This window comes from Trichoplusia ni, chromosome 5, assembly GCF_003590095.1.
Source record: "Trichoplusia ni isolate ovarian cell line Hi5 chromosome 5, tn1, whole genome shotgun sequence".
Lineage (NCBI taxonomy): Eukaryota > Metazoa > Arthropoda > Insecta > Lepidoptera > Noctuidae > Trichoplusia > Trichoplusia ni.
This window is the reverse complement of record NC_039482.1, coordinates 11,403,617-11,417,703: the sequence shown is the minus strand read 5'-3', so window position 1 is coordinate 11,417,703 and position 14,087 is coordinate 11,403,617. Positions and strand designations below refer to the sequence as shown.

General features: G+C 35.5%; 1 protein-coding gene across 6 annotated transcripts in view; it reads left to right on the top strand.

Annotated features, from left to right (window-relative positions):
- Positions 1-1,040: 1,040 nt before the first annotated feature.
- LOC113494494 (PDZ domain-containing protein 8) overlaps positions 1,041-14,087 on the top strand; it is a 33,815-nt gene continuing 20,768 nt past the window's right edge. For 4 of the 6 annotated variants that reach the window (XM_026872865.1, XM_026872866.1, XM_026872868.1 and 1 more), the window contains exons 1-2: positions 1,042-2,125; positions 10,435-10,606. In XM_026872865.1, the coding sequence (XP_026728666.1) occupies positions 10,454-10,606 (153 nt within the window). In that variant the 5' untranslated portion in view covers positions 1,042-2,125; positions 10,435-10,453. Of the gene's footprint in view, positions 2,126-10,434; positions 10,607-14,087 lie in introns of all 6 variants that reach the window. The other 2 variants (XM_026872862.1, XM_026872864.1) reach the window with 1 other exon arrangement.

Sequence of the window (14,087 nt, the reverse complement as noted above, 5' to 3'; positions counted from 1 at the left end):
TTTACGCTTCATCGAAAAGAAGAACTGCTTCTGACAGTTCTGATAAACTTCACCTAAGAAAGAATTTCTTTAAGTAAATCAATTTCCAAGTAATCGTAAAAATAGAACATAAAGGCGTTGGTAAATTTAATTAGAAGAAGTGGATCCCTTGAAGCCTTGTCGCTTTCGTACCTAAGTAAATAGTCATAGATCCTTCCGAAACCCGTTCTGTCCTAAGGGTACTCCTGACTCAATTAGAATAGGTCTTGTTTGACTCTTAGTGCTTGTATAGCTAAGGGGCTACCACCAGGTCTTAGAGTAAGACCTTTGTAGTTGTGAAACAGTGAACCGTTTTACTCCATATAGACGCCATATCACTTTCACAGCTGCTATAGAATTACCTTGTAAGTCAGGAGGCGCGCTGATGCTGAAAGCAACTTCTACTATGAGCTCTCAAAGCAAGCTTAATTTCCACATAAACTTGACCATTTTGATTTTGATGTTAAATAAGCTACCTCATCCAAGTAGTTTATATTTCTATCACCGACACGAAAACAGGAACAATAAGATGATTAAGTAAAATCCTTATTCGCATTCATATCGGGGAATAGATGTAAACTTAATTATGAAAGCCGGTATATCCTTCCAGTCCATTACCCGACGCCATTAGCATTGAAATTAATTCTCTATTCAATAATTCATTTGAACGAATAGGTTATACCTTTAATACAAATCTCTTTTAGCTGGGATAAATTTTATATTAATGTTTCCAAATCGAATTATGGAAATAATGATGTTAAAATTCTTAAAATATATCTTCGATTTTGCATTACCCGACGTTTTTTTTTAATATTACTTTGTTCAGGTGGTCTATCTTCAGCTTAGACACTTACATCTGGTATTTTGATAGTAACTGTCGTGAGAATGATTCATTATTAAATGATGTAACGGTTTACTCACGCGTATTTATCGGGGTAGCCCTACTAGTTTCGGACCCAACCGGAGTCCTTACCCGGATAAATACGCGTGAGTAAACCGTTACATCATTTAATAACTTACATCTGGTCTTGGTCACTGGTCAAAACGCAAGGAAGGGATGTTGCTATAATTCGTGTAGAGCGCTGCCTCGCTTCCACAATTGCAAGTCTTTTAGAGGTTCAGTTCCTTTAGTTTAAAACAGAATGCCAATTACGAATTATATACTTAAACGTTAACAACAATCGATAACATTTTAGGCCTACAAAAATCATCTATCCTAATATCTGCTCTTTTAGTTTATTGTTTTAAATGTACAAATGACCCCCGATACTACAATAGTGTACTTTGTACCCTACAGTCCCACCTTGGCTATAAAAGACTCGACGTAAATACACCTTCGGGTCGCATCCTTCGTAGTTCCCACTATGACCTATCCGAAAGGCTACAGGACTCTTTAAATTGTAAATACCAACGGCTTTGTATTGGTTGACACAACCAATCTGAACTTTATTGACATTTATTTGCAGAGTAAACAATTTGTTTTACTTTCATGAATGAGCCGCTGTCCTTAGGACCTAAGATCAATGTTAACTACACCTTATGTCGACCTCACAAGACAGCTTTTCATTTAATCCCGGCATTGTTACCGGACCTATTGCAGCTGTACATGTGGTTCTATCGATCGATGCTTCGCGCAAGCGTCTCTATACATGCAAGGCGTCACGACACACGAATTCTAACAGAACTGACAGCGAAATGATATGAATGTATGGAAACACATCATTTAATATCGAAGCGGATGTACTTAGAGGTTTAATGCATTGTAAATGATATTTTCGTAACAAAATACGGGTGTATGTGCACCGCATACCAATTGGGTCTAATGCTTTCCAATACGCGAGCTCTGGTCCAATTGGCGAGGGTTCGCGCATGCTCAGTTTGTCCAAAGGTGGTTTTTTATCAAAAAATAATAATTTTACTTAGTGTCAGTGATGTAAAGGACATTCAACGCCGCCGGGCGACCCGGCTGGCGTGAAAAATGTAGTAGTCAAATAGTCTTACTGAAAGACAACATACGATTAGTTTAGTTGAACGTTTCATGTCAATTGTTATAGTGTATATCGATTGTACGTAGAAATATCGTTGTTTTAGGATAATATATTAACAGGTAAGTCTAGTGTGATGCCTTAGCTAGTTATTTGTTTTTATTTGGGCTTTACCCAGTTTTTGCATGATACATTCTCTTTTGTGTTAGTATGTAGTATTTTTTATCATTTTCTTTACGGAACTCTGCTTATCAGTCACAAATATTTATATAAAACAAATTGTCGTATAAATAATGAAAAAAATATATTTAAATTTATTGAATTTAATAAACGGGTTTTTAATGGTTTTGGCTTCTAATCTATTTTCTACTTACGAGAAAATTTCCTATCTTGCCTTCCATATTTCTGAAAAACTGATCTTATTATGGATAAGTGAAGCTACAGGTCGATCGCTCTACATGTTTATTTTCGGGTTTTATGCGTACATAAAATTTAGTTCCATCTGTTATGGAACGTGACTTTGTGTGGACATCGTAAACTTATACTGTGACAGGCATGGGTAAAGGCGGGATAAAAAATAAGGGCTTCATAAAACGTGGGCATACCTGGCAAAAAGAAATCTCTCTTTTTCATACACCCAATAAATATAAAGACTCTACCCTTTTATCGACGACTTAAAGTCCACTCTATATAAAAATACATAAAATGTTCAATATTGTATAAGATAGATTATAATGAAATATAGTATTCTAAATTTACATTAAAACGTGGTCATATACATACATGTATTGGTCACTCCACCCACGTAAACGTTATGCAAGCGAAAGTGCACATAGAGCAATTCGGTCAATAGTGATCTTGTTGGAGTGTTCTGGAGCTAACATTGTTCAGGTACCCATATTATACCCGTATATTACATATGCCTGAAAAATAAAATAAATGTATAAAAAGCAGTAATCAATAGTCAATAGCAATTGTTATTCCGAAAAAAAATTGGATCTGCTAACAATTTTTTTTTCATATGGAGAGGCATTGAGAAAATTGATGGTTTTCTTAAAAAAAAAATATTTATGTGGTATACAAAAGATACTGTTAATAATAATAAAAAAAACGACCACCCTCGACCCTTTGAGAGTAACGATATTCATTTCCATAGAAAGGTGCTTAAAATATTGTCGGTGACGGCTGAAATGTTGAATATTAACACTGTACCTGCAAATAAATATCCCAATAATAAATGGGATTAGTAAAGCGAATCTGTGAGGAAAGCTATTCATAAGGTGTTAAATTTTGCATGAAAATGCAGCTGCACTTTTCTTTGTTTCGCTTCGAAGTCGGCATCGATTATTAATAATATTAACAAGTATAGTGCTTTATTTTAGGTATGATTACCTACATTTTGATTAGAGAAAGAGTTTAGGGTATGTTACATTTCAATTTTTTATTTTAATGGTTTAAGGGGAATAATCCTGTCTCCACCCAAAGGCTAAAAACGAAACTTTATAACTCAGGTTGTGCTGTCTGCACGTCTGTCTGTTCGTCTGTCAAAATGTACCGTGATAGCTAAACAATTTAAATTATAGCGGGATACCACAAATTTATTTATAACTTTTGTTTTTCGATTTGTTTTTCTTCGGCTTAATTGTACGGAGCAGGTTAAGATAAGATAAAACTTTATCATTACTTTAAGTGAAAAGGTTTCAGTTTAATTATTTCGTTTTTTCTCTTTAGCTTCACGGAATGGAGCTTGTAACCAGAACATCCAAGTTGAAAATATACATTTCACATACTGCGGCACGTGTAAAAAACGTTGACAATAATTTTCAATTTCTGCTTGGCAACATTTCGGTTAAAACTCCCGCTTAACCGTTATAAAACCTCACATTACAAACAGAATGATAGCATTGTGTTTCTTTGACCTCTGTATACAAAAGCGCCATTAAGTTATCGGGCGGTACAGGAACAGGAACAATTGAAACCTTCCAGTTTCAAGCCAAATGAGGTACTTTGTAATACACAAACCATCAACATTTATAGCTAATATGGTGTCAATTTTACTCAACCTGCTCTCTCCTGCTGTCAACTTTTGCCGCGTTGATTTGTAAAACTAGAGAATCCAGGGCATCATCAAAACGCATCCAAAAAAACATTCAAATCGGTCCAGCCGTTTAGGAGTCGTTAACAGTTAATTTATAGTATAAAGATTCTATTATATTAGTTATCAAAGGCATTCTATCACAGCATATTGTTTCGCTTTTTTGATACAAGAGAAGAGGAAAGCCCCACCGCTTGCCTGTTGAGCTTGAAAGATGACAGATCAAAAGTGGTTTTACGGGTGAAAGCCTCTCTTAGCTGCTGTTACGTCTTTTATTCAGCCAAGCCTTGAAGACTCAACCCCAGACCTGTGATGTCTTTGTACCTGAATATGGGCTCTATAATATATGTCTACTGATGACCAATGTCTGCCTCAAAAAATATGATTTGAATTTTTAAATACTAATATCATTTTGGTTCTACGGTACTACAGTTCAGTTTGTTCGTGTATTCTCAGTCAGTGAATTTATTCTCAGTCGTCATCATCAAGTTTAAGTGCTGGGATCCAATCGGCGTAGCTTTTCCCCGGGTCCTATACTTTTCTACTTATTTCCACTTCTGCCTTTTCATTCATTTGGTTTCATGTATTTCCTTCCATTTAATACTGTGTAATAGTTCTAGCAGTATAGTTCTTAATTATACCGTGTTGAAAGTACCCGCATAAAAGAAACAGCCATTTAATTGTTCTACAATGAAAGCTGATTACTGCATAACTACCTGTTGGGTACTAATCGCAATAGTTGAAGTTTTATATACAAAACCATAACACTGGAAATCCGACCTTTAGACTTTTAATTAAGGTCGAAAGTTATTAAACTGCGTAATTGGTACGCTGAAGCCCTCATTAGTGTCGTGTCAAAACCAGGGATTATTCAGAATTGCTTCTAGTTCAGCGTTCTTGTAATGATACTGAAATAAAAGATTATTTTATTATAATGTTTTTGGTTATGTAGCTCTCTTTTATATTACTTGCTTTGTAGTTTATTTTTGTAGATTACCGGTAATTAGACTGAAAATAAGTTTTAATTTAGATAAAACCAAAACAGTATTTTTTTACCTTTTATCATTGTTATTTCGCTTGCCAAAGTCTTTTATCTTAGCATATGTTCCCATGCTATTTACAGTAGTAATGTAAATTGTTCAACATAATTTAATAACATGGCGGAGAATAATGTATCCTTATATTACCAGATATTTCAGATATTATTATTGTATAGTGCTGTAGGTAACATATTGTATCCATCTACCGGGGATCGCGGTAGTTTCTCTAACGATCCTGTGGTATTAGGGACCCTTCCTTTATACCACACATCACTGGAGTCTTAAAGGAATCCGGTGGTTTTAGCTGGTAAGAGTGTGTAACTACTTCTCCGCCTTCCCTCAAAAAAGGAAGGCCGCTATGCTAATCCACCACCATTTCTTAAAATACGTCCAACAGTAACATATTTTCTACTATAAACGCGACATTTCGTAACTTTTCGCGTTCAATACAGTAGAAATATATAGTATATTCCCCAGCCCACAATATTGCCACAAGAAATTAATTAATCTAATTAGTATTACCGTATTATCGTTAACGTCAAATCAATTCGGTGGGCGTCAGGTCACAGGTCGCACCTTCGGAGCTAAAACTTGGAAAATCACCCTAATAAGTATGAAGGTATGGTTTAGAATACCTTAATACCACTTTGATAGCTAAAGAATGAGAAAGATGGTATTGTTTTCATCTAGATTAGTTCGTGATTTCTTTGTTTCCTCTAGGGACTAAATGTGATTTTATATATACGAGTATTATCTCAGCCTGATTGTAGTAAAGAATTGAATAAAAACAATTTCAGATAATTCATTAACGAAAATGTATACTGAACAAGATTCCAATAAAATAAACAACCTTTTTTGTCTCAAGAAACTTGTGATATAATTTACTCAATATAATTAACAAACTGAAACTTTTGCTTTTTTGATCTGATAAGAGAGTGGACTGTTCAATTTTACTTTTCCTATATTTAGCGGAAAACGCAAACTAGATATTTTTAAATTTTGATTAAAAAGTTTTCCAATATCAAAGGAAACGTGTTTTCGATTTAGAATTCATGTGATTCAATCAAATCAATGAAATAAATTGCTTTTTGATTGAAAACATTTCTGACTTTGACTTTTGATTTGATATTTTGACTTTTGAACTAATTTTTACTGGAAACCGTATGGCAATGAATGCAGGAGCAAAGAGGACTCTTTATAGCATTTACATGCATCTGAATAGACTTATCTGAGCGTAAAATTGTCGTAGCAAATTACGTAGGCAAGTGGCGAACCATGGCAGTGACGTCATTGAAGATCGATGTACTCTCGTATTTCCCTATCTCCCGTAGCGGGACTACGGGCTACATCGTAGCATTTTCTGAAAACGAAATTGAGTCTATTTCACACTGCTACTGCGTTCTTGATAAAATTTCGTTGGCTTTTCGTCTATTCGCTTATAAACGGTACAATATATTTTTTCAACAATCGGAAAGATTCTCTTTACAAAATTTTATTAATAAGAAAACATACCTGGTTTCTGTAAACCTGCACCAGTCTGTTCGATATATACATAGAGCTTTTTATTTTACCTGCTATCGATCATTAGATGTGGCAGTCAGGCAAATATTGTTTTACAGTTAAAATGTAATTAAATGTTTGTTATCTAAATGTAAAACATTTATCTACCTACCCTTCAGTCGCTTTCAGCATTCGAAATATTCAGTTAGAACTGGAAAATGTATTAATTTCGGGCACTCTAATTTATTAGTACCTACAAATTTGTATAGGTACTAGGTACCTAAATACACACCTAAACTAATATTATAGATAGAGTACCTACCATCAACAAACATTAAATAATATTTTGTTTAACAATAACATTCAGCCTTCACAAGTCGATACAAAATCGTTTATCGTATCGAAGAACTTCATCGTTCGTGTCACCTAAACATTACAGGCTCTGCGATATTTTATCCTATTAGCCTATTAGCCTATTACCCTATTATCCATGCATTGTGCAGTTCCGTGCCAACCAAGACGAAATACGGAGTTCGGGTCACGGGCGAGGAAGGGACGCGGCGGAGGGAGGAAGCCACCCCCCCCCTTGTATGGAACTATGTACCACGCTGTATGCAGCTAACAATGTAATTCCGTTTCTGGGAAGGAGGAATTGTAGGCATCGCAGCCTGAACAAACAGGGATCCGTTTTTAGACAAATTAATTTCGACTTTGTTCAGGGGTTTACTTGAAACGATTAAGTTGCCATCCGTTTTCCTAATTTCTTTTACTTCTACACCTATATTCGTGTATAAACGTGTGGTTTCACTAATAACACCTCCGGTGGGAGTTGTAATGGATAATAGAGCTTAGCAACAGCGTTCTGTAATCCGTTTGTGAATATACTATGAAGGTATTATTTCGTAACAATAGAATTTTGAATAATACATGAGTTTCATCCGTGTTTGCTGCAGCCTGTAATTGAATGCGGATTGGTGACCATTTTAATTACATACCTATGTTTAACTACCGGCAAAGTATGACTAAAAAAGAGTTGAGGCACATTTTAAAGAAAGATAAAATCGCCGTGCTTTAAGAAAATACCGGTCAAGTGCGAATCGTACTCACAACTGTGAGGGCTCCTTACAAACAAGCATTATTTTAGTTAATATCGTCATGTATTTCGAAAAATTCAACAGTCTATCTTTTATGGTTAATAATAAACAGCCTTTTGACGGATGATCAGACATTTTTACCCAAAAGATGTTTACCCAAAAAGATAGTCTGTTCTATCGCTGGTACAGATGTACCCCAAAATTATCATAATACGGCCTCTTACCACAAAAATGTCAATCAACAAGTGAGCCAATCACTGGCTGAACTGTACGTTATTGTCTCGACAACAAAGCCTGCTGTATTCTCGCAAACATAAAGGTTGTCATGTCAAGTCTTTGTGTCCGGACAAAAGATGACCGTGTTTACGTTATTTTGTTGTATCCTGAAACAGTTGCCAATCTAACACTGTACGTATACTTGGACGTGCGTCTTATTGCGGTTGTGTGAGCGTGACAGCGTACTGCAGGGCGGAGAGCAGCGTTTCTTTTCTACAAGTGCGATACAATAATATTTTAAGCTGTGGTGGTGGGTTTCCAGGACTTTTTTCCGACACGATAAAACGATGCTTTTTGAAAAAAGAGATCGAAAAGTAAAAAAGGCAAGAAGTCAAATTCACACTTTGAAATTAGAAAATTTTAGGTTAAGTGTATGCGACTAAAAAAAACAATGTTTTTGTGATAGTTCATTTATATTTTTGATACCTCTTTACATGGATAATTTCGGGATGATAAGAGTTTATCGTTTCCGAATGGTTAAAAAATATTTCCAGACGCCTTACTACGTCGTATGATAGCCGTTGTGAAAACGTGACAGTTCGCTATACGAAAATGAGCGGCATCTCTCTTCCACATCTCCGATAACATTAGGTACTGTAAGACGTAGAGATGGCTTTCAGATCTTTGAACCTACTCTCGTTCATATTTAATTCCAGCCCTTTTTTCTGAGAGTACATTAAAAATATTATTGAACGCAGTTTTGTCTTATTTGTCCTTTCATCGTTGACCGGTCTCGAGTAAATGTTTAGTGATGTCATTAAAGCTCTAAATCGTTTTTTTAGTACTGAACCCATTTTCTTAATATCAACTTACTTTTATCGCTGACCTAGCTGTAATTATTATGCTAGTCTAAGCTCGTGACGACAATTCTGCAGTACCAAGACAATTTGCATAATGTTAAGAACTCGAAAGAAAATTTCGCGTGATTTTACTTGAATAAAATGTAGAAAATAACGCTTCTGGTAAGGACAAAATAAGTTATAAATTGCCTTTAAGGTGAATCGCATGTTGAAAAAGTATGGTCAAACTGCAATAAATAATAAACTTTTAATACTATTTCGATGAAGCAATACGGTATAAATGAGGATACGAATGGGTATAGTTTTTCCTAAAAACTTTATATTTGCTTGTATTTGTATAAACTTTATATTTGTTTTCTTAAGCTTAAGGAAGGAAATTAAAATATCATTACCTTTTAAGATTCAAAAGAATATAAAGAGACTGTTTCGGGACTTACACACTGAGTGTTTTAACTAAGTCCTAGGTAAATGCTGGAAACAAAGATGAGCTGGTAGTCGAATGTTAGATAAAAACAAAAGTAGTGCTAGACGATAACAGGTTAAAGAGAATACCTTTTTAATGTCGTACTAAAAAAAACAATCAATCAAGTCGGCCTATAGCGGTCCACTGCTGGTCCTTAGTCTCCCCCAAGTTGCGCTACAACGCATCAGCCTTCCAAAATATACGAAGACAGTTAACACTTTTTTGCCGTGCTTGCAATTTATCCCCTCAACATTATATTATTTTTAAATTGAGATAATTTATCTGAGTACTTCCTTTCACTCCTACTCCGTAAAAAGGCCAGGTGTTATAAACAAGTTGATCCCGTCGCTTCATCCGTAATCTCGTTGACCCAATCATCTGCGCGAATATGGTTTGCCTACGAAACGGATCCCGCCGAGTTATAACAATGAATTATTCAAATTTCGTTTGTTATGCGCCTGGTTTAACCAGTGAAACACGATCTTCAGCCCGTGTTATTTGTCATCAAATGTACGCGTGTTTTATGTTTAAAAGCGCGCTAAAACATGAATCCAATCTTTTTACATTTAAATTAAATAGGTGATGAATAAATGTTTATCTTCCCGCATTTTAACGAGCTTAAAAATATTTTTAGACTCGTCAAGAGGGCTTCTTCCGCCTGAATTTTCATACCATATCTCGTCATAACGGCTTTATATATTTTTTCCTTCATAAATCCTCTTTACAAATTTCGGTTTTCTTAGAAGTTCTTTAGTAGAATTCAAGTACGATCCCCAGCGTATAATATTTCCATGCTTGATGTGATTGAAGGTTGCTTGAGGTCAAACTTCGGAACTTGCCCTGAATATCTAATATTCAAGTTATATTTAACAAGGATCTAAATTATATTTGATTTATTCTTGGTCAGGTTTCGAAAATCTTGCTATTTTTGGCGGACTACATCTGAAGGGTACAGGTTTTCTGCTTTATAGGACTCCTTAATACTATGTTCTCCAGGACGTATTTTTTGGCGGATAAATAAACTCATTAACCATTTTTGAAAAGATTCTATAATCTCTGAGATCTTTCGATGTTCCTTGAAAAAATCATTTGAACTATAACAGTGATCATTAATTGTATTTGCAGAGTAACAGTTTCATCCATTTCATGTTCTTTGTCCTCAGTAAATACCGCTAGAACAAAATGCCGGACTGGACGTGGTTGGTGTTCGCGGCGGTTTTCGGGGCCGTATCAGCCCTGTCCGTGCCGCTGGCGCTGCTCATCTACTTCGTGCGGCCCTTTGAAAAAAAGCCCCAGGTGCAGGAGGATTACAGCATACCTGTAACATTACCCGCTGTAAGTATTATACATTTACTACAAGACACCTGTACCAAAGAGGCCCAGGTTTCTTCATGTAATAATGTTTTATGGAAGATTTTGTGTAACGTTTGGAAGAAAAATGTTCTGCTCGAAAAAATCCTCTTTCCCCAAGCTTACTCGCCGAGAGTTGGCGATTCTAAACCCCGATTTTTTACGGAATCCAGCGAGTCAACCTTAGTCAGTGGTGACTATAAGCAGAAAAGCACAAATCTTTTCAGTACTAGTCTCGCACCCCAAGACTTCTTTCTTGTTGTTACTTTGAACTTAAGTAAAGCACTGCCAATATTGAGTTCAACTAACCCCGCAAAAGATGTTTACAAAAGGCTACTCATTGTTTATCTTACCGTTACATAAAACCTGCTTGGAATCTTAATGTTCTGTACCGTCCGGGATCTCTATATCTAATACTTAAGATAGATCAAGGAACAATTGTCTGGTATCAACGCTGAATCTCATTCCACTGACCGTCCTTTGTTTTTCGTCCAAAACCTCTCTTATAGTTTCGCCGCGATTAACCCAACTTTCTCAGGTTCAATTATTCAGATAAGAAGAACTTCATGAAAGTAGCAAAACCTCTTTAGATTTAAAAACAAAGATTAATTTCAAGTGGCCCGCTAACGTAAAAGAACCTTATCGTGATAGTGGTCATAAATATTAAAAACTCTGGGCTCTCATAATTCTTGGAATTATAGTTTCGTTTTCATGAATATTTAACACTTGTACCTTTACACATACGTTTTGGAACTTAACCATGTATGGTATGTATAGTTCTGTGGAGGTTTTAAGCCATTTTCGTCAAGTTTACGAGGGGTATAAAATAAACAGCTGTCAGATTTCAGTAGCATGTACTTATTAACTATTACCGAATAATGGCGCGAAGGGGAAATTTAATATTAAAGGTGTAAAATTTTCGCGCAAAAAAAATAAATTTAATTACTACGCCATAATTGAGTTTCGGGCCTTCTCTACTGATTTAATTTGTAGCTACTTCGTCGTCGTGAATGTCGAATAAAGCTGCAAAATTTTAAACCATTTGTAATAGCCGGATAACATCTAGCTCTATGCTAAATTTCATTAAAATAGGTGTAGCAGTTTGAGCTCGTAGATACAATAAACACACACACTCCAAAAGTTTTGCTTTAATAGAATAAGTACTAGCGTAATAGTGTGACAATGTTCTTGCGTTACAAGTGTATTATGGCTTAGTAACCCATATCGCATGACTAATTCGTTAGCCAAGGTCGGAATCGGAAGCCAAGCCTGTTGTACTTCCTCGATGCTATGAAGTATTAGAAAAAACACTTCGTTTTTTTTTAATTTATGTAATCGGTAAAATGTGCGTTAATTTATAGGAATAAGTGTATATGAAGAATGCGGAATGTTAGTTGTTTGCTTTATGTAACTTATTCTTTAATAAACGCTTATCGTGATACGAACAGTGAATTCATTTGTGGTTAGTGCTACTTTCGTCAGGCTTTTGAAAGGTTGATTATAATCTGCTGTCAAATCAAACTGTCCGATCAAACGCGGTTACTCATAACTGACTAACGTTATTGCACTTATGGATGCGCTCTGTACAGGGTGCGTAGAGCAATGTCTCTATTCCAAAACTGTAATGATAATACTAAGATGTGACGCTTAGGTCCTGAGGACTGGTTGACCAAAAGTCTTACAATCAATACCGTTTATCACGAATGATAGATGATTGAGCTCTTAAGGAACCAGGGATGCAAATATTCAGGACAACAGAATTATAACTGCAATCAAATAAATACATTAAGTTAATTTCTCTTAGTTGTCGTCTTTAGCTACCAGCTCCAAAGCAATAAATTATCATAATCTACGAATTCGGTTTTTGTACATATCTACCTAAATCCCATAACGTTCTTTTCCCTACGTCTGTGGGTATTCAGACGTCGTAAAAAGTCTTGACACGTCCCTTCGTTCCCTATCTCGATTGAAGCGACGCGTGCCTAGTCGATTCAATCATGTCCGAAACCATGCCAATCCCTCTTTCTCGTATTCTTGAACCGCATCTGAGCGATTCCTGAGGAACCCCCGAACGAAAAACTTTTTAAATTGCCTGAATAATCAATTGACTGGTTTATTAAGTCATTTCTGTGTGATATAATGAATCTGTCAATGTGGTGGCGTTGCCAATTAACTGTTGAAAGCCAGTATGATTATCAAATAAACCAAAATTATGTACCTGTCATAATAATTATTATACATTCCAATAAAATATCCAAAAGCGGAAGTATAGATACATAGTTCTTTAGCCCATGTACTTATGTACATGTACCATGTACTTATCACTTGCACTTACTTACTCTTTCTTCAAAGTTAAGTAAGTTATGGGAATATTGTCTAAATTGGCGTCGCTGTGAGCGACACGATGAGCAATTGTTTCGTGCCGAAATCATCAATTTAGGACTTATACTTATCTCAGCAACTTACCTTTAAGATATTTTTTTTATTCTTGGTTTTATAATTTTTTCAGAATAAATTGAAGCATCCGTCCTTCAAATATCAGATTCTGAAAAGAAGATTACCTTTAATTGTAATATTATTGTAGGCAAAATTTCGCCCGCTTATTTATTCAACCCTGTTAATGGTTTTTAGTTGAGTAAATTAGATAATAACTATACGTAATAGCTTAGTCGTTTCCCGGAGATTTTCAAAGAAACCGCGGATTTCCACGCGCATACATTTTCTGAATCATGAATCATATACTTACTGAGATGTTTGTTTAAGTGTTTCGCAACCTTTAATGATTTCAGCGGCCTTATATGTATATTTCACCAACATCCATCATAAACTGGCTGTCCCAATTAAAAGCCTGTCATTAAACAAGTTGACCTCAATCTACGAAATATAATTAAAAACAACCGCTGTGATTTAATGGTTGATGAGGGTTGTGCCGTAATACGGTACGCCTATTGTTCAATGTTCCTGTATGTATAAGTACGGATAACATAATAAATAATAGAGCGTTCGTAATTACTATGTGTTTTCGCTCTGGGACTTAGCCATATGGAGACGTTCCCACGGTTTTTCCTCTGGGAAATTAATCTAAATGTTTACGTTCGAATTTAATTCCACACAAACGATTCTAATACTAAAGCTTAAAGTTAGTTAACCCCAGCCACCTTTTTCGACTAATATTGGTACTGAGAATAGCTAGGTAGCTAGGAAGGAGTAACGAAAACCATCGATTATGATCCTAGGCGCTATACTGAAGTTAAAACAATACTTTCCAACAGCAACTTGGATTAATAGATCTAATACAATCCTCGTAAAAATGCCAAGAGCTATATTTTTTTATCGCGAAAGAAATCAACTGAAGAATATTGGTCGGTAAAACAGTTCTTTTAACGAGCGGATCGATTTCTATTAAACATGCGCGTCTATTGAATAAAACTAGACAGTTCTTGAGCTTAGAGTGTTTTAGTTGTTG